The 25,066-nt window shown below is 41.0% G+C and overlaps 1 protein-coding gene across 2 annotated transcripts in view; it reads left to right on the top strand.

Moving 5' to 3' along the window:
- Positions 1-2,552: 2,552 nt before the first annotated feature.
- CTSC (cathepsin C) overlaps positions 2,553-25,066 on the top strand; it is a 40,841-nt gene continuing 18,327 nt past the window's right edge. The window contains exons 1-4 of one of the 2 annotated variants that reach the window (XM_010847205.1): positions 2,553-2,827; positions 4,922-5,067; positions 9,852-9,936; positions 11,573-14,047. In XM_010847205.1, the coding sequence (XP_010845507.1) occupies positions 2,656-2,827; positions 4,922-5,067; positions 9,852-9,936; positions 11,573-11,583 (414 nt within the window). In that variant the 5' untranslated portion in view covers positions 2,553-2,655 and the 3' untranslated portion in view covers positions 11,584-14,047. Of the gene's footprint in view, positions 2,828-4,921; positions 5,068-9,851; positions 9,937-11,572; positions 14,048-24,157; positions 24,325-25,066 lie in introns of those variants that run through there. The other variant, XM_010847204.1, reaches the window with a different exon arrangement.

Raw genomic sequence — 25,066 nt, 5'->3', positions numbered from 1 at the left:
CAGACGGATTCTTTACCATCTGAGTTACAGGGAGGTCTGATAAGCAATGCTACTTCTTTATAAACCTAGTTAAAATGATCTGAGCCCAGTACCAAACTGTGGTTTGCTCATAAATTGACTTTTACTTCATATCCTTTGAAATATACGAAATTTTCAGGAATGCAACTTTTAGATAAATCAATAGGACTTTGTTCTGCTGGGAACTTGACCAAGAGTTTTCCAGCATGACATCTGATAAAGCAACTGTGACATTCATTCAAGATACTGTCATCTCTGGATCATTTCCCAATAGTAAAATACATCCACTAGACTAAGGGGTATTTGAGTTATAAACTCACTGAAATACTTTCTATTCTTAGAAAAAAGGTACCTGTCAATTTTACAATTCTACATAGAGACATAAAATGCAAGTATCTGAATATCTCATTTTATTCTCCAGTACATTCATACATGAGCATTTTAGGTAATGAAATACAGGTGTTTGTATTAAACTTTATCTAAAATATCTTTTCCTCAATATTTACACCTTTTGCCCTTACTTTCTGTGGTCATATCAATGAGATTTTTTTCCCTCTGTTTTCATTTTAATTTTTTAAAATATCTTTTTGTCTTTCATATTATCGGTACTTTTCAAATAAGCTTATATATGAATTTCATTTCAAATTAGCAAAAGGTCTCTATAAAATATTTGTTATAAAAATAAAACTTTACATCTGATCAATTTGAGAATCACTAGTTTTTTCCCCTGCTAATGGAGAGAGGACTAGTTTGAGAATTATTAGATTAGTGGAAATAAACTAAATTGAAAGTCAAAGTACCTGAGGTTTATTCCTAAATCTTAGTAACTGGCAATGCGATGTTATTATTATCTCTGGATCTTCATTTCCAAATAGCAAAACAAATACATTAGGTTAAGAAGTCTTCAAGATTCTTTCCCATTTATTCACTGACTAGAGATGTGTTTTCAACTTTTTTCACAATTGTTTGTGCTACTTTGCACGATCAAAGAAAATTTCAACTTGATTATTCAATTCATAACTGATGATCTAATATAAGTTTTAGTATTTTAACAACCAATGGCACATTTTCTCAGAGATTAGGAATGCTGTTTCTCTGTCAGAGTGTTATCTCTGAACAGTAAATGGGCTAGTTTAATTCATGCTGTCAGCTTTTCATCCTAAGAAAACGGCAATAAAACCTGGAAGAAGGGTGTTAGACCCACCCATGCCTTTGCAGTTTGTGACTATATTAGAGAGCATTTTCATTTCTGAGCTTTCAACAGCAACACCTTCTGCCAAATTGAAATTGGCTTTCAGGCCTAGAAACCAAGATAAGGTTATTAAGTGAATTTACTTTAACACCTTAGGACACTTCCTTAGTTTTTTCAAGCCATTATCTAGGGAGACAAAGGTGTTTAATCTGGACTTGCTTCCTTCAATCTGGTGGAAAAGGTGGACATAAAAATATTTATTTGAAACCAGTGTAATGAGGGCAAAATGAACGTGCCCTAGCAGGAACACAGGAAAGTCTGTCTTCTTCATCACCTGACGCCTAGAACACTCTGTGCAGGAAAGGAGCCCCGACTTCCAACAACAGACAGGAAAGACAGCAGCTCTCACAGAAAAGGGTGATAATTAAACTGAACAAGGAAGCATCTGGAAATCGTGCTACTTAATAATTACCAGCGATCAGACTGGCACTCTGAAACCTGATCACAAGACCGGCTTTCTCCCACCAACTACCTTCCTCATCCAGGGCAAGTTACTTCCTCTCTCTGGGCCTGAAGCTTTTCAGTTGTAAAACAAGAGCTTCAGTGCTTGTATGCGTTTGCAGCGCGCGTGAGCACAACTAAATCCCATAAAATTAACAGGAGGACAAAAAACCAAAACACTAGTACACAAAAACTGCAAGTTTGCACTACAACTGAATTCTCCTGTAGACAACAGGCCAAGAACATTAACGGGAAACCGACAAAATCCAGCAAAAAAAAAAAAAAGAAAGAAAGTTTTGGGAAAAGGAAGGAGGAGCAGTTTTCAAACAGCTGGGGGGTGGGTGGGAGTGTGCTGGTGGTCGCAGGTAAAGAAAGTAGTTACGAGGGGAAAAAAAGTTAACTGAGTGAGGACTAAGTGGGGACGACGAGCAAGTAAGGAAAGCTGCCCCAGTTAGACCGCGTGCTCCGGACCTCTTTCCCAGCCTGGATGCCGCCAGCCCCTCACCGCCGCCTCCGCACCTGGCTCCCGCTTCTCTCTGACTTTCGGTCTCCCCTCGCCCGCAGGCCTGACTCTGTACGGCCCCCGGCCTTTTATTTTTCTTTTTTATTCTCAGTCTCCCTCCCTCCGTTACCCCTCCAGGAGCGAAGGAGCGCGTCCTGGGCGCCCACGGAGCGGCGGTGACTCTCCCGCCCTCGGAGAGCTGTCCTCGGGCAACCGAACCCCAGAGCCGGGGGCCCCCGGGTGACCCGCGCGCCCCGAGTCCCACCTGAGGGGCGGAGCGACTCCCGGGCGCGACCCTTAGCCCCGCCCGAGGCCCCACCCGCGCCGGGCCGCGTTTCCGGCCCCTCTGCCGACTTTAAGGCGCGCGCGGCCGCGGTGGCTGCAGTCTCGCCCGGCTCGCCGCGGCTTTCTGTCGCCCCCGCTTCCTCCCGGCTCTGCCGGCATGGGTCCCTGGTCCGGCTCGCGGCTCGCCGCTCTCTTGCTGCTCGTCTATGGCGCTGGCTCCGTGCGCGGGGACACGCCTGCCAACTGCACCTACCCCGACCTGCTGGGCACCTGGGTCTTCCAGGTGGGCTCCAGCGGCTCCCAGCGCGATGTCAACTGCTCGGTGATGGGTAAGCCGCTGGCGCCTGGGCACCCGCTTCCTCCCTGGGTCTGCCCGGGGCTCCTGCGCTTCGATCCCTGTGCCCTTGTCCCCGCAGCGAACCCCCCACCCCCCCGCCTCGCGTTGGCGGGAGGCCAGGAAGTCCTGGCTGGACTTGGGGTCCCCCCGAGCGCCCCCTCTCGCTCCAGGGCGGCGATGTCAGAGTGGAGAGGCTGAGCGCTTCTAACTTCACGTGGTCTTGATTATTTCCTTGGGCCCTCAACACTTTCTGCAGTAACTTTTTTTTTTCTCCCTTGAGTTTTGTTTCTTGTTTTTTGTTTGCTTGTTTGGAAGAGAGTTGAGAACAGGCAATCTTATCTCCCCATCCAATCCTCAGTATTTCATTGTGATAGTGAAAAATGAGCGTGAAGACTCTTGAGAATATAGCTGTTAACTTTTTCTCCTTTTATTTGATTGTGGAAAAGAGCCCTTATGCCCAGCGGTTTTGATTTGGACTTGTGTTGATGCTGTTAGTCTGAGAAAGCTTCTGGTATGGTACCCCTCCACAGTTTCATGCATTGCAGGATGGGTTCATGTATTGCAGGGCAGGTAGTATACAATTTTTTTTTTTTTTAATACCTCTTTAGCCAGTAATTTGAAATGCAGGGAGCCAAGCACAATGTGTAGCTCACGGAAGGCTCTCAGTATCTTGTATCTGAGCAAACTCAGGGAGATGGTGAAGGACAGGGAAGCCTGGCTTGCTGCAGTCCACTGGGTCACAAAGAGTCAGACACGACTGAGCCACTGAACAACAACATTTGAACACACTAGAACATTTCATCTGCTCTCAGATAACACTGCTATCCTGAGGACAAAGGGAGAAGGGAGAGGAAAAACACAGTCTTGGGTCTTGTTCTCAGACCCTTACCACACTGTGGCTTCTGCAGAATGAGCAAAGCTCTTGGCCACAATTTCCTTGTTAACAGAACAAAGATTGCCAGTTCATTTGTCACTGAACAGACTGACTCAGCTGTCCAACTCCAAATGACTATGTGGCACTTCATAATATGGGGCATTATAATCATGTTCTCTTTTAAAAGTTGAACTTGGAGGTCCAAAGCAGAAGGGAGATCAGGATTTGCTTTGTTCTGTCACATGGAATCTCCTGTGTGCACTCGGTCACTCAGTCCTGTCTGACTCTTTGCAGCTCCCATGGACTGTGGCCCGCCAGACTCCTCTGTCCTTGGAATTTTCCAGGCAAGAATACTGGAGCGGGTTGCCATTCGTACTCCAGGGGATCTTCCCCACCCAGGGATCGAACCCAGTTCTCGTGTGTCTCCTGCCTTGGCCTTCCCCTTCACCACTAGTGCCACCTGAGAAGCCCTTGGAATCTCCTATTTCAGAGCCGTAATAGGAAACATGGAAAATTTGTGTACAGTGTGGAAGCTTCCAGAGTGGACAGGCAGAATCCTTTTCAGGCAGCCTCTGCCCACATACCATACTTTGACCTTAATCTAATCATTAAAGACAAATCTGAGTCCCCATTTTCTGAAGGTTAAAAGTTTAGTTCCTATCAATATAAATTAGTTATGTAGGATAAAAACCTTGAGTTTGCTGAAGACTGGAAGGATTGAGATTCTGAGATTCTGAGCTTTGTAGACATTTTGGAGAAAGATACCCCATTTCTTCTTTGAAGAGATCATTGTCCTTTGTTCTTATGACCTGATAGCAGATGTTTTTATATTTCCACTTTTTGACTACCATTTTGTCTTCTCTCCATTTCTGTCTCTCATTTTCAACATTCCCTATTTCTCCTTTTCTTCAGGGAAAATTTTTTTTTAGTGCTTGGATCCTCTGGGAAGGTAGTGGCTGCACTTTTGGGGGTCTCTACGTGATGGGTTACTTAATATATCTTTTTGAGCCTTCACTTCACAGGCTTGCCTGAGACCCCTCTGGGATTATTCAGAAAGAGGCCACAGCACACTCTGATATCTTCATAAGCCAGATCCCTGGTATTCAGCAGCGTGAAAAGAAAGCTGCTTAAAAATAACGGAACTTACAGATGAGACGACCTCCCATCGAAGTCCAAATAACTTTCCTTTGTTGTGTATTTTCTTTTCTTTAGGACCCCCAGAAAAAAAAGTGGTGGTGCACCTCAAGAAGTTGGATACAGCATATGATGACTTTGGCAATTCCGGCCATTTCACCATCATTTACAATCAAGGCTTTGAGATTGTGTTGAATGACTACAAGTGGTTCGCCTTTTTTAAGGTAAGTTTTGTTGGAATATGCATTCGTTATTTCCAGTGATTTGGTATCTGAAGACTATTCTAATAGGGAGACCCTCAGTATTTGAACTTTAGATCAGGAAGATAACAAGAATTGTACCAGTTTTTCAAAGGAGAAATTAAATGATGTAATTTTGCCACTTTATTTAAAATTATGACTTTGGTTTAAAAAAAAAAACACATCAAATCTATATTTGTGTGCAATCCATCTGTATTTAAATTTACATTTTGGTAAGTATGACTAAATACTTAATTTATTTTCTTAATTACTACACCTTTATTTCTGATTGCTTAGTTACTTGGCTTCCTAATGAATCTGTAGGAAAGATAAGAATTTTATAAATTGTTCTTGAGGTTATTATACTGTCCCTCTTATCATTGTTTGTTAGCTCTAAGAAATTGACTTGAATGACTCATTGAAATAATGTCATATACTAAATATATTAATGTGAATAACTTATTTGACTAAGCTCAAAGAGATGGAGAGCGTTGGAGTTACCCCTTGGGCTAAAGTAAAAGGTAGCCCCACCAGCCCAGCTGGTTTTCTTCTCTCACCAGGGAAGAACTGATGTCCATTCCGGTAGTCTTACACACTGCTTCTAATTGCAGACACGCTCTAGGGTAAAACAGTTGGGCACAAACTGCAGTCCATCCCAGATATCCTTTCTGTTTGCAGAGTATTAAATGGCTTAACTAAGTTGAATCCACAAGCCTGAGACTAGCTGTTTCTTATTATAAATAAAGGTTAATAAATAGAGACTCTATCAAGGGATAGTGTCGATAGCGTTTAAAACATATGGTAAGAGTTAACCGGTTAAATGGTAAGAGTTAAGCAATTACAGGATTTTGTGGAAACATGAGGGAATGAGTCTGTTAAAGATGAGGAAAGACAAAGAACCAGCAAAAGACGAGTTTCTAAATTTATTGTGATTCCTCATGTGGGTTGTGATGTAATGAGTCAAATGTCTTAGAATCATAATGCCCAATACTTTTTTTTTTTTAACTATGAGGACCCTTTCTTAATATGAAAAAAGAAAAGAGAGACAGGAAAAATTGTCTCCTCTCACCTGGATTGGCTATCTGCTTTTTAGCTGGTGGGAACCAGTCCATCTGTGCTGGCCACTGGCAGGCCAGCAGTCTGCTTTATTAGTTGAAGCCCATGCTTGACCATTTATTAAATATTTTTTATCACCACCCCTAGATACTATCACCCTATAGATACTATATATTTTTAAAAATTGTTAAGAGTATCTGTATGAGCTTTTAAAGTGGTAGTGTGTAAATGTGATTCCATCTGAGTATAATTCTTGATCTACGTTTTGATAGGTCTAGGGCTTTGGAGACCTCTTGCGGGTACTCTGTTACAGTCCTTTAAAAGTTCTTGGCTTTTAGGTTGGGAGTCAGTGCCTGTGGACTTGATGCTCCATGAAAGAGAGATTCGAATCAATTCTTCTCATGTACCCTCTTGCCCCTCCTTTCCCTTTTTCTCCCTTTCCTTTTTCTTCTGTGGATACAAAACAGGTAACCAATATTTGTTTAAAACATGCAAGTGAAGTAGAATTCAGTTGAGAAATAGGTTGCCTGAATAAGTACAAGATAGGGTGTAGTATGTAAATAGATGAATAAATAGTTTTACCCATTTAGCTTGGAAGACTTTTCATTCTTCACTTCGGTAGACTTGGAGAAACAGGTAGCGGAGCTCTGATGACCCCATCAATTACCCGAGATGTAATCAGAAAGAGGCAAGGGCCATTTCCCTCCACTAATATTTTCCTATCGGTTTGTCTGCTCTCAGCTTGAATAGGAGTCTGGAGGTGGTGGGGACAGAGGGTATGGCTACCAGCCATACTGACCCTTGAACAGTAACAGGTTTGAACTTCATGGGCCCACTTACACAGAGATTTTTTTTGTTCTATAGTAAATGCTGCAGTACTACACGATCAGAGGTTAGTTGAATCTGCAGATGAGAATCCAAGGTTGGTTAATACCTTAGATGTGGAACCCTGTTTGTGGAGGGCTGGCTATTAATTATTGGTGGATTTTCAGCTACTTGCAGGATTGGTGCCCCAAACCCTGTGCTCTTCCTTTGTTCAAGGGTCAGCTCTTATTTCTCTTTAGATTGAAGGTGTAAGCAGATTTCGCACTTTTCTGTAGCCTCAGAACATTATTTTCAGGTAAATAAAGGCTTTTTAAAGCCAAATAAGGTTTTAAGTGTTCTCAACCATAATTGGGAAGTCATTGTATACTCTCTTGTAGGGTAGAACCCTACCTGATCTTGTGCTTCTGAATGGCATCCTCTCATTAGTAATAAAAATAACAAGAGTGTTCTCTTGCTACTGATTTCAGTATATTTTTTTAAAAGTGTCCATTTGACCAGAACCATTATCAGGAATGTGTTTTCTTTTCCTGCTGAAAAATCAGACACTCTAGTCTGTGGTTAGGTCATGTGATGTCATAATTTCAGTAAGCAGAGCAGAACATTAACAAGGTATATGGCTTTAAAATTTCTCTCAACATAATCAAGTAGTTCCAGAGAAACATGCTTTCCAGAGTGATAAAATGCCATGTTCTCTTAGCAAATCCAACAGGAAAAGTAATGGAGAGCAGCAAAGCTTAACAAATTTAGGAAAAATGATAAAGTGGAGTTGACTTTACATAATAGGACAAATACTTTGGCGGGAACACTTTTTAACATAAAAGTCTTGCTGGCCTTTACCCGAAGCTTAGGGTATTTCCTGCAGTGCTGGAGGTGCTGGGGAGACCATGCTGTGACCCAGCAAAGGGCACCTATGTACGCAGAGGCGCGTGAGATTCTTTTCTTCCTACCGATTTTAGAAGTAACTTTTAAATGAAAATTACTTTTTTAAAAAGAGCAGTTATCAAAATATAAGCAGTATTTTACTATTCAGCTATCATACATAGGCTAACTGCTATTGTAATCCACTCAACTAACTGCCATTGCAGAAACATCTGACGAACGTTTGTCAGATATACCCTCCGTTGTTAGTCTGCGAATCAGCTGGATTTCAGGTCTCTCCACTGACTCATAACAGACTCTCCCACTTGTTTCCCTTCGCCCTGTTTCAGATATGCTTTCATGAAATTGGTTCTTAGGGTTGTTCCTGCTCGAGTTTGTTGAGCAGGTGATGCGGGCAAGGTTTCCTGTTCGGTGCCTACTCCTCATCCCCCAGCTCAGCCTGCAGTTCAGAACAGACAGCTTCCACCTCATTCTCCCTGCATTCCAACTTTGGAGCCATGGGGCACCACTTTTGTTGCCAGGAACGTGCTGTATTCAGTTCTCCTTATTCTGGCCTCATCTGGAGAGTAAGCAGAATTCTTCATGATTTGTTCTTTTAGGCCTTTTTCCCCTTGGTTTTAACTGCTTAAGAAATCGGCAGTGGAGTAGGATGATCTTGTTTTCTTGTAATGTATGATCTCAAGCTAGATAAAAGTTTGGGAGGAAATCTTGACGCTGAAAGTTTACGCACTGTGTGAGTCAGGAAGGAAGCACTGGGTTTGTATTTTTGGAAGACACTTTTTCCTACTCAACTTTCACCGTAGGTGCAGTGATCAGAACACTCTGGGGGGGTTACAAACTCAAATGAATTTAGGGCTCACCGAGGCAGATACCTAGGCATCTGAAACAACTTTATGTAAAGCAGTAAGGAGTAATTTGATTTATGGCCTATGAAATGAAAACTTTCCTACAGACATTTGAATTCAGTTTTCCCTTAAAATAATGTGCTGGCCACAGACCAGTTTCTAAGACTATCAGCTTTTAATAGCATTGCCATTTGATTGTAAGTCCAACATCTCTGCAAATGAAAAGTACTTGCAGATAAAAAACAACCAACTTCGTTTCTGAGAACACACAATGTAACAAAACAATAGAAAGGACGTTTAATTATGACTGACTTTGTGATGGGTAGGTAAGTGATTATTTTTTCTTCTTTATGCTTTTGTGTACTTAGTCCATTTTTTTACCATGAGCATGTGTAACGCTCCTCTCCACTGTCCTCTACCTGATTGCCAAGGAAGGAAGTGGTATGAAACAGACTCAGCTCCAAAGGATACCCTTAAGTTGAATAGGCTTTCTAACGTTTTGCTGTTTCTCCTTTTACTTTCTGAGACGGTAAAAGGGAGCAGCAGAGAATGAACTCAGTTTATATTTTGAAGATTAAACTACTCAAGGGCTAAAGAAAGTACATAGAAGCTAGACTCATAATGGCTGAAAAACTTATTTGGTGATAGTTAAACAAAGTTCACTGATTTTCTAATTGAGTTTTTGTTTGGGACCTACCAGTCTTAGGAAAGCTAAAAACTCTACCATGAGTATTTCTAAAGCAGCTTGGTACTCAAAACAAAGATGTTGGGAAATCCATACCAGAGGATTTATTTGCCCATTTCGTGTGCTAGTGACTTGCAAATTTCAAGCTTGTTACAACAGCCAGAAATCATGTGTTTTCTACAGCAAAGGATTTGGGAGTCTCGTGTGGTCTCTTCTGTTGTGACTTCTGGGTTTATTTCTAAGATGTAACAATTCAACTTTCAGAGTATTACTGAGATAGAGTTACCTGCTTTAATATAGATTGAATACACCAAAATGAGGTGTTTGTCTTGTCTTTCTTTTAAATAATTTGATGTTTACTTTTTAAAGTGTTTGGATTGAGGAAAAGAATCAGAAGACGCCTAGCCATTTGTTTTCTTTCGTGATGATGCTTTAATCTCAATGTAATGACTGAGTTTTCCATTGTAAACCTTTCATAGGATGTCACTGATCTTATCAGTCAGTTTTTCATGCAACTGGGAACTGTGGGGATGTATGATATTCCACATCTGAGGAACAAACTGGGTGAGCTCCATTGAAATACTTCTAACTTTCTTATTAAATGCAAGCTTCCCTCCTCCCTGGTGGCTTAGGCAAGTTAATGTTTGTTTTTTCATCAGGGAGAGGGAGTTGGAGAATAGACAGATTATGGTTTTCTTACAGATTCCGTGCTTGAGCCTGCTTATTTGCCGCTTCTTACCTGCCTGCAGTATTTTCACTTTAGTATGCTCTGTTTACACACAAGCTTTCCCAAGCGTGATGCTCGTAAGTGGACGTGAAAGCAAAAAGGTAAAGACTCAGTGAAGGAGAGGATGGCCCCAATTCAGTTCACGCCCTTGAAGTAGCTGTGCTGCCTGAGATTACTCATTCTTTTCCTAAAATGACTCAAGAGGGACCTGTGTGAGACCATGGCATTTTAGATGTGCCTTCCCAGTAGAAAAGGTGGCTCCTCCTAATGACAGAAATTAGTATACCTGTCATTCAGCCCTATGAGACACCACCTGTGTCTTTTTAAACTGGTTTCTTCTCAGAACAGACTCTTGGCTAGGGAGAAGAGGATCTTTTTTTACTGTGTACATTCTCCTCATACTTTCAGAATAGATGTTTAAATCACTGCTCTCCCTGGATCCATAAATTTTGATGGAGAAGTAGGCGGTGAGAAAGAAGAGCTGATGGGGACTTGCCGTCCCTTGCGTTTTATACAGCAATCTTTCCCCTTTCCCTTCCTCTTTTACTTAGCTCCCAAGTAAGGAAATGAGATATGAAAAAGGGAACTGGGGCAGGTGATGAAAGCACCATAACCTTATCCTGGGTCAGCATTTTTCAAGCTGTTTAATGGGCCAGCAGTGGGCCACACATCTGCCAGGAAAAAATTGTTCCTAAGTTGTGTCACTTCGTTTCATAAAGCTCTCAAGGTTCCAGGCAGCCACTAAGAACAGATCAAAGTGCAGATTAGAGCTGGAACCAATAGGCTCTTTCTTCTGAATTTATTTCTGGTAGTTGAGTAAGTGTAGACTGTGTGAAATAGCTTCCTTTCAGGACTGCTCAGAATCTTTATTATGCTGTAGCTGAGGAGGGAGATACAATAGAAAAACTTTTCAAAAGTTTACCACGTTTTCCTCACAAAAAATACGGTATTCTCAGAATGCGGTTTATAAAATTCTGTCTTAAAGCTCTCGTTCTTTTCCTAACTGGGGAGATGCTTCTACCGGTAGAAAAGATAGATCCTAGTATTTACTTTGTAAATGGGATAAGTGGCCTTGTACCTGGAAATATTGATCAAAGTAGCATTAAGCCTATGCTTGGAATTTGTAAGATATACATGCTATTATGTCTAGGTTGCTAGATTAGGCTGTTTCTTATCTATATTCAAAAGCCAAATTAGGCTTATTTGGTAGCGTTTAATTTGAAATGCATCTGCATGTGCTTCTTAAGCATGTTGGCTGCACGCACAGTACGTGTTGCTTAAGCATTCAGCTTTTGAGAACAGTGGCTTTTTTGTGAATGTCTTAAATAACATTAAAAAAAAAAATACCAGCATTTGAAATACTAAATGCTGGTATTTTTTTTTTCCACGTAAAGAAATGAATCTGTTTAAGCATTTTTTAAGAGACAGTATGATCCTTGTTGGCTTGTAACTCTAGTTTTCATTGTCTTTTAGTTATTAAATAGAGCGTCTGTTGAGCGGCTCTTTTAAAACCACAGCCAAAAACAGACTTTGGGGCTAAGAGGCACAGCGGACCTGCCTCCCTCTAACAGCTAGCAGAGGCCTCTAGCAGCTGCAGTCCCTCTGGAGTCTCTAAGGGCACCTAACATGCAGAGGAGTCCTGGTACCTACCTCCGAGGCAGCTGCCCTCCGAACGTTTCCTTGGAAAGCAGCCACCGCCGTTTTGGACTGTGAGCAACCAAAGACCAAGCAGGAAAAAGGAGAAAGTTCTGCAAGTCTTAGGTGGCTTTATCCTTCGGCCTTTGAATGAAAGGAAAGATATGCAACACAAGGGTTTTTTGTTGTTTTTGTATTTTTTTCCCTTTTGAATGTTCTTTTGTTGAAGTGATTTTTTTTTTTCAAACTGCTTAGGACTTGAATTATTTGTTGTATTTTATGCAGATTTTACTCACAGTTAAAATGGTCTTCCCACGTGCCTTCTCTTTCTCTAATGACCTTGAGGAACCCCAACACGTGTTATAAGAAGAAAATCAAGCTTCAGAATATCTTGAGATGCATTATGGGAGGGAAGATGGTCCCAGGGAAGACATGTTTTGGGGGAGGGGGCTTTCTGAGATAAGCTGAACTGCCGAAGGGTCTCTTTTTGCAGATCATGGATCTGCAGTGCCCCTGTCCAGAAAGATGGTATGATTAATACATTTGGGACGGGGGGAGGGGGGGGGGCTGTATTTTTTTACTTAAATGCCAGTCTTGTGCTAAGAGCTTAACACGGTTTACCTTACAAATGTCCTGTGAAGTAGATATTACTAGCTTCAGTTTTCACATAGGGAGAATTACTCTCATACAGTGCTTAAGCTCACACAGCTTCTTTTTTTTTTTTTAATTTTGTTATTTTTTTAAATTTCTTTGGCCATGCTTGTGGCATCTTAGTTTCCCTGCCAGAGATCAAACCCACACTCCCTGTACTGAAGTGTGGAGCCTTCATCACTGGACCACCAGGGAAGTCCCACACAGCTGCTAATTGTAAAATGATATGGGCTATTTGTCAAGTTTGTTTCAGAAAAAAATACTGGTACTTCAAGTCACATTTGGGCAGATTTTCTGGTGAATCCCAAATGTTAGTTCAATGCACCGCATTGCTCTTGTTGAAATTTTAGGAGAAGAACTGGCCTCAAGCTTAGATTTCCTTACCAAATGAGGCTACTCATTTTCTTTCCTAAGCCTAGGTCCCTTTATTCAAGACAAAAATTTACTTTCTCTTTCCTTTTACAGTTCTCCAAATTGGAGGAGTGTTTTATAAGCTTCGAATTAAGTACCCTTGCCAAGCTTACTTCTCTTAAGGTGTTGTTCAGAGCCATTGCTGCCTTTTAGTTCTTTCCTGCTACACAGTGGACCGGTTTCCTCCTCAGTTGTGTAGAGCTGATTAAACATCAGCCTTGGCAAACCAGCAACGTGGGGCTCCACCCAGTTCAGATTTCCTGGGAGGACTTTTCTGCATCCCTTGAATTACTCCTTGAGTGGAGAAATCTTTCTCTAGATGGTAGGTTGTCATCATTACTTTATTGGTTCAGATAATTATGTCGTTTGAGAGGCACTGATCTGCTGTTCTGGAAAGGTTGTATCTTATAAATACTAAGGAACAGTACATCCAACTGCTGCCTGGATACTTTCTTCCATCCTGATAATTCTGTATCACTCAGGTTCTTGGTGCCACATCTGTGCAGTTCCCCAGCTCTCTCCGTTACTGGGAGGGATGCCATTATGTTGGTTCCAGTTGTACTTGACAGGCATCTCTGACCTGGTAGTACTCATTCTGCTGTAAAAGGAATGACTTGAGCGTGTCATCTTCTTCCAGACTGAAAGCCTGTATATCTTCAGATTCTAATGCATGTAGAACTTTATCTGGGAACTTTGGAAGATTATCCACATTTCTCTAGTCTTTTCAAAGACTTCAGAAGTACTACCAGCTTTCAAAAAATTAATTCTGTAGGGTTCTAGAAGCACAAATCAGGAATGGTGCTGGTGCTATGTGTATATTTTTGGTGTTCTGTTCTAAAAAATATGTTACATGCCTCCAGTGTTCTGTAAGAGTTGTATATTTTCAAACTGACTGGATGTAAATACTGACAAAGCAACAAATGTTTATATATTTAGCAAGGCATTTAAAATCACCCCTACCAAAGTGGTTTTTTTTTTTCCCAAAGTGGTTTCTTTGAGTAATTTTGCATTTAATGTTTGTTTTGATTATAGAAGACTTGGGTACAAAATTGCAGGTATCTGTGTTAGAAGTACCCATAATAGATTACTGCTTAGCATTCTCTGTTGTAATTGCCCGTTTGTCCTTTCCTCTGATTTTTAAACTCCTTGAGGGCAGTGATCAACTCTGTGTTACTGACCTTTTTATTCCATATGTGTAGCACACTATGTGATAAATAATAGACCTTCAATAAATATTTGTAAAAAAAAAAAGAAAATTGAATCATATATCATTGTGTTGTTTTCCTGTTTCATTGTTGTGTTTCTGAAAGTATTTTTGCCTTTGTGTCCTTTAGAGGCTACGGTGGACCCTCAAGCCATATTTGTTGAATGACTTTGTAGAAAAGGGATGAGACTTTTAAAACTTTATTCTGCTTATTTGTCATTTTTAATTTTTTGTGTGAGACTATAGAGGCTAAAATGAAACTCATTTAAAAATAGTAAACTTCTAACTTTCAGAATTACTAAAAACTAAATTAGCTGTTGGGCTTCCCAAGTGGCTCAGTGGTGAAGAATCCGATGCAGGAGACACAGGTTTGATCCCTGTGTCAGGAAGATCCCCTGGAAGATCTTCCCCTGGAGGAGGAAATGGCAACCCACTCCAGTATTCCTGCCTGGAGAATCCAGTGGACAGAGGAGCCTGGTGGGCTCTAGTACATGGGATCGCAGAGAGTCGGACACAGCTCAGTGACTGAGCATGCACACAAATTAGCTGTCGGGAAATACTGAGCTTTATTGGTGACTACGGTGGTTCCCCAAAGCCTAGGTAACCAAGGACTCATGTCTGCTTAGGATGCTGTGGGTTATCTGTGCCCCGCCCCTTGAGAAGCGCTAGCTGAAGGTCATTATTGTCTAGTCACTCAGTTGTGTCTGACTCTTCACGACTTCATGAACAGCAGCATGCCAGGCTTCCTTGTCTTTCACTATTTTCCGGAGTTTGTTCAAACTCATGTCCATCGAGTCGGTGATGCCATCCAACCATTTCATCCTCTGTTGCCCCCTTCTCCTGCTCTCAGTTTTTCCCAGCATCAGGGTCTTTTCCAGTGGGTTGCCTCTTAGCACCAGGTGGCCAGAGTGTTAGAACTTCAGCTTCAGCATCAGTGCTAGAGTCAATGAATTCTGACATTTCTTCCAACCTTACATCTTAAGGGTTTATGAGCAAGTAAATGAGGAATGAGCCAAGGGACTTTGGTTACCTTGCTGAGGATCAAATTGCTGTTTTCTTAACTAGTTCTAGAACCTACATTTTGGTTTAAAGGGGACATCTTCTCAGCTCTGGAAATAAATCTGTGAGCCTCCATTTTCACATTAAATCTAATTGCCCATTCCTTAAGTAAAATGCTAGAAATTATTTGGTTGCAACCACTGCCACAGTTTCCTATCAGTTTCACAATTCATTAAAATTCAACTTTTAAAATAAATGGTCCAGCTGAAATAGTGGGCAGAAAACTACAAGGATTCCTTGAAATGACAGGTTTGTTGATGAAGGATGTGACTGTCCTGGACGGTTGGCGAAATACCTGTTTAGGAAGATGTGGCCTGTTCTAAAGGCTTTATTCACACTCCAGACTGATGGCATGTGCAAATCTGCACTTGCGGAGACAGACACGGAACACAAAGGGCAGAATGTGGAGTTAACACTGTTCTTCTGTGTTGTTGGAAGGAAATCTCTCTACTTGAACGGTGTATCATCAGATCATTTAACGTCATGCAAAGTATTCTTTTCCAAAGTGGTGCTTGATGGATTAGACCTATATGTCCAGATTTTTTTTCTTATATATTTCACAGTATGTGTTGTTGTTTAGTCCATAGTATGTATTGTTGTTTAATCACTAAGATGTGTCTGACTCTTTTTTTTTGTGACCCCATGGACTAGAGCCTGCCAGGTGCCTCTGTCCATGGAATTTTCCAGTCAGGAGTACTGGTGTGGGTTGCCATTTCCTTCTCCAGGGGATCTTCCCAACTCAGGGATCGAACCCAGGTCTCCTGCGTTGCAGGCGGATTCTTTACCAACGGAGCTATGAGGGAAGCCCAATTACATCATTAGTATTTGCAAATCCTGTTTTCCTTGTAAGTGTTATTTGAAGCCACTTGTTCATTTTGTGTGAGTTAGTTAATTACATCGGATGTGCGTGAATCTAAGCAGGCACACATGAGCGGGAATATGCTGTGTTCTAGCCGTCTTACAGGCAGCATGCTGCAATTAACAGGTGAGCGTCTGACACTGGAAGTGCGTGGGCATATCAGTGTTACTTTGTATATAAACTAATAGTGGAAGTTGGTTTTCAGTTTTATTTCTGTATTATAAATATAAACTATAAAATTTTCTAATATTTTAGTGGATTATCTTCTCATTTTGGAAAACCGCTGGTTGACAAAATAAAACCTTTATCAGCTGCTCAGTTGAGAGTTGGGTTTGAGAGTACATGAATAAAGTCTTAACGGCTTCGTATGCCCCATGGTAACAGATGGTAGTGTTTATATTGTTACTTGTTTAGTGTTTTATAAGGTTTTAAACTCTTGACATCAGTGTCATCTTTATCCTTGATAGGAATCCAGTGAAGTAGATATGCCTGTTACCAGCTGGTGAAATTGAGGCTCCTTAGTTGTGAGTTGTCCAAAGTTCCATAAATGATAAGTGGAAGAACGGGAATTTAAAGGGCTAAGTCCTTTTACTAAAGAGCATTTTTTTCTCATAGGCAGTGCATTACATAAAGGAAGGATTCAAATGTTTGTGAATGTAATCAGGAAAACAGTGGAATAAAAGGTGTAAGTGATTTTCTCACGCTTAGTGTCAAAAAGCAGTTGAGAATGAGATCCAGGATAAATAACTTAAGTTCTAAAATATCCCAACCTTTTCTGTTTCAATTGGTTAATATTGCTAGGTAATTGGATGGAATTGAAGAGTTGATAAAATGAATAGCAAACTGAAGAAGGGCGGCTTTCAGAATGGCAACTCAACGATAATTTTGAAGAAGCAAATGAATAGTTACTGAATGCTAGTAGTTTTCTAAACTTAAGTGCTAGGATTTGTAATTTCTTCACATTTTGTGTGATTATCTATTTGTTGCAATAGAAATTGGCATCAATGAATAGAAACTTAAATTATCTCATTTGTGCAAGTCAGTATTCAGAGACTGTTTATATAAATAAATGAAAATGGTTAGAAAAAATTTTGACTACATTTCAAGCTGGATAGTGTGGCCAAAACTTCAGTTTCCTACTTGGTAATATTTTCAGAAATCACGTAAGATGTATTTTACAGTAGCAGAAAAAATGACAGGAATACTGAGAATATTCAGATCAAGAAAACAATGGGGGCACCCTGCATGGTCCTCTCAAGGTACTGAATACTTGGCTTATAGGGTGGGTTAAATATCTCTTTTCTACTAAGTTACAGCTGTCCTGCATAGTGGTATTACAGCCCTCACCTACCCTTCATAAGGTGATTTCAGGTTCTAAAAGAAAACCATATTATTGTAGATTGGGAAAACTACAGAATAATATAAAATAAAAATTTTAAATGGAAAATAATGCCATCAAATTAATGTATAAAAAATGGTACATAAATGGGTATAGCATCTCTTAGTAATTTGCTTGAGTGTAAACAGGTATAGTTTTTTTAGGATTATTTTGGATCACTTAGAATGTTTAGATGGGGCTTCCTTGGTGGCTCAGATGGTAAAGAATCTGCCTGCAGTGCAGGTGACTCGGGTTTGATCCGTGGGTCAGGAATATGCCCTGGAGAAGAGAGTGGCTACCCACTCCAGTATTCTTGCCTGGAGAATCCCATGGACAGAGGAGCCTAGTGGGCTACAGTTCATGAGGTTGCAGAGAGTCAGACACAACTGAGCGACTAACAAGCACATTTAGAGAATGTATAGATGTTCTGTATAAGTAGGGAGTCTAAATTATTTACCTAGTTTGTGAATAATAAGAAAACCGTAGATGTAAAGACTGTGCAGTTAGGAAGCTTGAAGGGATATTTTGGAACTTTCAGGTCAGCTTAAGTTTACAGGTAAGGAGACAGGTTTGGAGAGGAAAAATTGACATTCCTGAAGTCATACTAGGAGTCAGAACTTGGGTCTCTGCGACCCCTTTTTAATTATAAAAGTATCACACTTTAATTATAAACTTTTCTGAGTTTCTTATGTTACTGTTTAAGTAGAATTTGGCATTTGTTGTTCTTTCTGTTATTCATTTATTTATTCACTCATCACTCATCCAGTAACTAATTGCTTTCTACTGCTAGTGTCCTAGTTACCAAATAAGCAAAAATCCTGTTCACTGTGAGAACAGTGCTTATGTGGAAAGAATAACCCTACAGGCTACTGTGAAATTAAACGGGTTAGTATTTATAAAATACAGCCTGTGAGGCCCAGTCTGTTACACCATCCTGATTTTGCAGATGTGGACACGGAAAGTACAGAGAGGGTAACTTGCTCAGGATCACACAGCCTATAAGAAGCAGAACTGGGTGCTATCCAGGAGTCACGCCTGCAGACCATGTCCTCTGCCTCTGCCCTGAATCAAAAATCTTCGACAAAAATTTAGGTGAAATTAGATGATCTTTAGATGTGTGGCTCTTAGATGAAATCAGATGAAATAAATGTTTAGGTGAAAGAAAAATTTTAAAATTAGGTAAAAATTTAGGTGAAATTAGATGACCTTTAGCCATGTGGGTCTCTCCTTGGATGGAGAATTTAGGTGACCCTTAAGAGGTGTGGGGCAACAATTTGAATCTGACTCATGAAAGCCAGTTAATTTCCAACTTTTTTTTTAAAGGAAATAATAAAGCAATGATTCTTACAACATTTGAACTCATACTTTAGTTATATCTTCTCTATTTAACTTTGCTAAGTCTCCTTTTTTTTTTTCTCCCCATGAGAACAGTATCCCAAAGAATCATTTTGAAACTCACATAATATAGATGAAAACCCTTTGCAGATTGCTTAAGCCTTTCCTGTGTGGTTTCCAGGTATCTCCTCTCAGTGTTTTTGGCCATTGACTTGTATGTTTATTTCTCTGGCACTCTGTGAGAAGGAGTGTATAAAGAAATGGTGCTTGGTATTTGGGAAGAACACTTGGTTCTAGAGTCCTTGGTTCTAAATTCTAGTTCAGCCACCTCTTTTAGATCTTTCTCCTGTCCCCCGAGTCTATACCTTTATGTTCTGTTGAACCTCTAAGATTTATGAGTAATCTGTAAAATGTATATAAAATGTGATAGGTAAATGTTAAGATCCTGTAGTTCCATAATATTGATGATGAAGGGTATAGAGTCATTGATCAATATGAACAGTAAGAATCTTTAGCACAGTTGGTCATGTTTTAAGGATTTTTTTCCTTCTTCTTCTCCAGTCAAAGTAACAACTCAGCCTTTCCCTCAAAGGGAAATTCATTTCGTATTAGCGATCATGTTTGTAACTGACCAGCTGTGCCAACTAGGCAAACAAAGCCACACTGACGAAACACACGGGGCCCATTTCTTCTGACTTGCATGCCTTGAGCTTTTGGTATGTGGGGAAAGTCACTTCATCTGTGATCTACACTGCTGGGGAAATTTCCCAGGCTTTTCCAAGCATGGTTAACTTGCTGAACCACAGGGTTTTGGTTCAGATAAATAACTCCATTAATTACATTTTGCATATTTCACAGAGTTCCTGTTGTCTTAAGGTCTGGTGCTACATCAATATACAGTGTGTGCGTGGCTAGCACTTAGCATGATGCCTGGAAAATGTTATGTGACCAGTAAGTATTTGACATATAAGTGAAAGGGCTTATTGTTGTTCAGTCGCTGAGTCATTTTCGTCTCTTTGCGATCCCATAGCACGCCAGGCTTTTCTGTCCTCCACTATCTCCTGGAGTTTGTTCAGATTCATGTCCGTTGAGTTGGAGATGCCCTCTTCTCCTTTTGCCTTCAGTCTTTCCCAGCATCAGGGTCTTTTCCAGTGAGTCGACTCTTCGCATCAGGTGGCCAAAATATTGGAGCTTCAGCATCAGTCCTTCCAGTGAATATTCAGGGTTGATTTCCTTTATGATTGATTGGTTTGATCTCCTTGCAGTCCAATAAGATATATAAATAATGTGTTGTTTTTTTTTTTTTTTCAAGAAACTTAACCATAATCTCAGACAGAACAAAGTTATTCTAGCAACATCTGGACCATCCCTCATAGATGTTCTTTTCTAGGACTTTGTTGGCATGTTTCTTGTTCTTAGGAAACAGGAGCATTTTTTTAAAGTGATGAGCTTTACAAAATCTACCTTTTTATAAATATATAACTTTATAAAGTTAAAAAGTTTTTACATAACTTTTTATATAGCTATTTTTTTATAAATAACCAAGAAAACCCCACCCAAAGGCTGTTTTTACCTTTCATTTTTTAAAAATCATATTTCATATTAATAAAAAAATTTTACATATTTACATTCCACTCAAGTACCATCTTGTAATTTTTTTTCCTGTTAATACCTCTTGGGTTGTTTTGTTTGTTTTTTCTTTGGACACCCTGCAAGGTTGTAGGATTTTATTTCCCTGTTGTTGTTCAGTCACCCAGTCGTGTCTGACTCTTTGCAACCCCATGAACTGCAGCAAACCTGGGCCCTCGGTGGAGAGCGTGTGGAGTCCTACCCACTGAACCACCAGGGAATTCCCAGGTTCTCTCTCTCTCTTTTGTAATTGTTCTAAGCAGAGAGGTCAGCACATTTTCTTGCAGGGTAGATAGTAAATGTTTTAGGCTTTATGAGCCTTGTAGTCTCTGTTGCAGCACCTCATTCCTGCTGCTGTTGCACCAAAGCAGCCAGAGTCAAGATACTCTAACAAGTGGCCCTGGCTGAGTTCCAGCAACACTGTGTGTAAAAGCAAGCAGCCTTCTCCAGCCTCTTCCTCTGTGATGAACATCCTCCTGTGTTTAGCTTTTTTTTTTTTCATTTATGTGTATCTGATACTTTCAACAAGGTAGCTCTGAAAAACTCTTAAAGCCTTGTTAGATTACTTTTTTGTTTAATTGGAGGAAAGTTGCTTTACAATGTTATTGGTTTCTACTGTGAGTGAGTGAGTGAGTGAGCGAGCTCAGTTGTGTCCGACTCTTTGCGACCCCATGGACTGCAGCAGGACTCAAACCTGGGCCCTCGGTGGTAAGCGTGTGGAGTCCTACCCACTGAACCACCAGGGAATTCCCAGGTTCTCTTTTTTTGTAATTGTTCTAAACAGAGAGGTCAGCATATTTTCTTGCAGGGTAGATAGTAATGTTTTAGGCTTTATGAGCCTTGTAGTCTCTGTTGCAGCACCTCATTCTTGCTGCTGTTGCACCAAAGCAGCCAGAGTCAAGATACTCTAACAAGTGGCCCTGGCTGAGTTCCAGCAACACTGTGTATAAAAGCAAGCAGCCTTCTCCAGCCTCTTCCTCTGTGATGAACATCCTCCTGTGTTTAGCTTTTTTTTTTTCATTTATGTGTATCTGACACTTTCAACAAGGTAGCTCTGAAAAACTCTTAAAGCCTTGTTAGATTACTTTTTTGTTTAATTGGAGGAAAGTTACTTTACAATGTTATTAGTTTCTACTGTGAGTGAGTGAGTGAGTGAAAGTCTCTCAGTTGTGTCCAACTCTTTATGACCCCATGGACTGCAGCCCACCAGGCTCCTCTGTCCATGGGATTTTCCAGGCAAGAGTACTGGAGTGGGTTGCCATTTCCTTCTCCAGGAGATCTTCCTGACCCAGGGATTGAACCCAGGTATCCCACATTGTAGGCAGACGCTTTTCCGTCTGAGCCACCAGGGAAGCCTGCTGTATAGGACTGTACAGTAATGCAAATCATCATAATTTTATATATAAAACCCCTCCCCACATGGGGCTTCCCGGGTGGTGCTAGTGCTAAAGAACCACCTGACAATGCAGGACCTGTAAGAGACATGGGTTCAATCCCTGTGTGGGCAAGATCCCCTGGAGGAGGGTATGGCAACCCACTGCAGTGTTCTTGTCTGGAGAATCCCATGAACAGAGGAGCCTGGTGGGCTATAGTCCATGGGATAGCACAGAGTCGGACATGCCTGAAGCAACTTAGCACACAGGCCCTCCCACGTGAGCCTCCCTCCTCTCACCCATCCGGCCCCTGTGGGTCATCACAGAGTGCCAGGCTGGGCTCCCTGTGTTACATAGCAACTTCCCATCAACTGTTTTATGTATGGTGGGTGCTTATATGTCAGTGCTACTTTCTCAATTCATTCCGCCCTCCCCTCCCCCTAATGTATCCCAAAGTCTGTTCTCTATGTCTGTGTCTCCATTTCCTTCCCTGCAAATAGGTTCACCGGTATTATTTTTCTAGTTTCCATACATATGCATTGATGTATGGTATTTGTTCTTTTTCTAACTTAACTTCACCCCGTATAACAAGTTCTGAGTTCATCCACCTCACTAGAACTGACTCAAATGTGTTCCTTTTTGTGGCTGAGTAATGCTGCTAAGTCACTTCAGTTGTGTCCGACTCTGTGCGACCCCATAGACAGCAGCCCACCAGGCTCCCAAGTCCCTGGGATTCTCCAGGCAAGAACACTGCAGTGGGTTGCCATTTCCTTCTCCAGTGCATGGAAGTGAAAAGTGAAAGTGAAGTTGCTCAGTCGTATCCGACTCTTATTGACCCCATGGACTGCAGCCTACCAGGCTCCTCCGTCCATGGGATTTTCCAGGCAAGAGTACTGGAAATGGGGTGCCATTGCCTTCTCCATCTTCTTCCCATACCAGGGATCAAACCCATGTCTCCTGCATTGGCAGACAGATTCTTTACTACTGAGCCACCAAGGAAGCCCTTTTAACTCTACACCTAGGTATAATTTGAATTCAGAGACTCCGATGCAGTAAGGTAGTTTTACCTTTCAGTGTAGTTCAGCTTATACATTCCTTTAAACTTGGGGTTTGCAAACCATGGGTCTGTTTTTGTAAATGAAGTTTAATTGGAACAGACTGTGGTTCATTCCTTTATGTATTTCTGGTGTACCTCTCACACTGCAAAGGCAGGGTTGAGTATGGCAGAAGCCTTATAACCTGCAAACGTTAATGTATTTACTGTTTGGCCCTTGCTCAGGCCACCTATCACAGGTAAAGTAGTATCCATTATGCTAGATTTAAGAGTCTACAAACTACATCCTGTGGGCCGAAACCACCCTACTGTGTGCCTCTGTAAAGAAAAGCGTTGAAACACAGCTGCCTGTGCTCATATGTTTATGTTGCCTTTGACTGCTTTTGTGCTTCTGTTCCATGAAGTCAGTGCCTGAAACTGTCTGTATTCAAGTCCCTTCTTAAAAAAGTTTACCATGCATTTTTTTTTCTTTCCTCCTCCTATGCTGTCTACTTTCATTCAGAATTATATATCCTTCCTCCATAAGGATATATTAAAATATGAGGGGTTTTTTTAAGGCTCTGGAGCCAAAGCATCTGAGTTACAGATCTATCACTTTATACAGTTGACCCTTGAATGACATAGGTTTGAACTGCACAGGTCCACTTGTATTCAGGTTTTTAAAAATTAAATACATACTGTAGTACTACGTGAGCCAGGGTTGGTTGGTTCCTTGGACGCAGCACCCAGGATACAGATGGATGACTGAAAAATTATATGTGGATTTTTGCCCATGGTGTTATCGGTGCCCCTGCTCTCTTCAAGGACCAGCTGTAGTTATTTTTCAGTGTCAACACTGATATAAAGCAACAGGCTGTGTTTGTGAAATAAAGTGGAGAGAATATTTAATAATTAGGATATTTTAACTCCCTCATGCTTAGAATTTGCTAAGAAGTTGGGAGGTTGACGGAAGAAAACATTTGAATTCTTTGGAAGGTTTTTGTATTTTGCTGGCGTGCCTCTTCTCTGAGTGGACCAGTCTGAGGAAGTGAGCAGGGCTGTGTTGTTTCTGCCCCTTCACAGCTCTGTTAGCGTAGGTAGGGACCGCTTGCTGTCTGAGGTGAGCCTCCGCTTACTCACTGGTCAGTTGGGGTTATTAGTGCCGCTCTCCTCAGAGGCTTGAAGATTAAATGAGGTGACTTGGAAAGCAGCTGCTTTAAAAATATTATTTTCTTTACCTGTGTTTCATTCTCTTGCAGTGTTGGTTGTGTAAATTTTGCTCGGTGGTCAGTGATGCTAATCCTAGAAATGTTTCTTTCTCTTCCTCTTCTAGAATAGTTCTCAGACTGAAACTCTCAGATTTTGTTTTGGCTGACAGAGGCTGGTCCCTCAGGTGAAGAGAAAAAGAGGCATCGTTACTGTGAATGAGAGACAAGGAAACGGACCTGAGAGAGAACAGGTTCATGGGGCTTTTCCTTCTCTTGATTGCAGTATAAAGAAGAGGGTGGCAAGGTAACCAGTTACTGCCACGAGACCATGACTGGCTGGGTCCATGACGTGCTGGGCCGGAACTGGGCCTGTTTCACTGGAAGGAAGACAGGAAATACCTCGGAGAACGTGAACGTGAACACAGCACGCCTTGCGGGTCTCGAGGAAACGTGAGTTGTTGTCAGTGAAAGATCCATTTAGTTTCTTATGGTGTTTATAGGGATGTGTCTATATTAATCCTTGGAAAATTTAATTTGATTATATTAACTTTATTTGACCTAGAAACATAAGCCATGTTATGTACCACTTTACTGGAAAAACACATTGGGTGATTTAACTGAGAGAAGAAAGTATTTTTTCTAAATACTTCTAAAGTAATGGACCAGTGAGGGCTTTAAAGAAGATTCATATAAAGGACCACGGAATTGAGTGACTTATACATGCAAATGGAACGACAGACGGGGTTCCAGATCACAAAAGGAGTACGTCAAGGCTGTATATTGTCACCCTGCTTATTTAACTTCTATGCAGAGTACATCATGCAAAATGCTGGGCTGGATGAAGCACACCCTAAAATAAAGATTGCCGGGAGAAATATCAATAACCTCAGATATGCAAATGACACCACCCTTATGGCAGAAAGTGAAGAGGAACTCAAAAGCCTCTTGATAAAAGTGAAAGAGGAGAGTGAAAAAGTTGGCTTAAAACTTAACATTCAGAAAACTAAGATCATGGCATCCGGTCCTATCACTTCATGGGAAATAGATGGGGAAACAATGGAAACAGTGACAGACTTTATTTTTGGGGGCTTCAAAATCACTGCAGGTGGTGATTACAGCCATGAAATTAAAAGACGCTTGCTCCTTGGAAGGAAAGTTATGACCAACCTAGATAGCATATTCAAAAGCAGAG

Source organism: Bison bison, unplaced genomic scaffold, assembly GCF_000754665.1.
Source record: "Bison bison bison isolate TAMUID 2011002044 unplaced genomic scaffold, Bison_UMD1.0 scf7180017864245, whole genome shotgun sequence".
Taxonomy (NCBI): Eukaryota; Metazoa; Chordata; class Mammalia; order Artiodactyla; family Bovidae; genus Bison; species Bison bison.
This window is presented reverse-complemented; position numbering and strand designations above follow the sequence as displayed.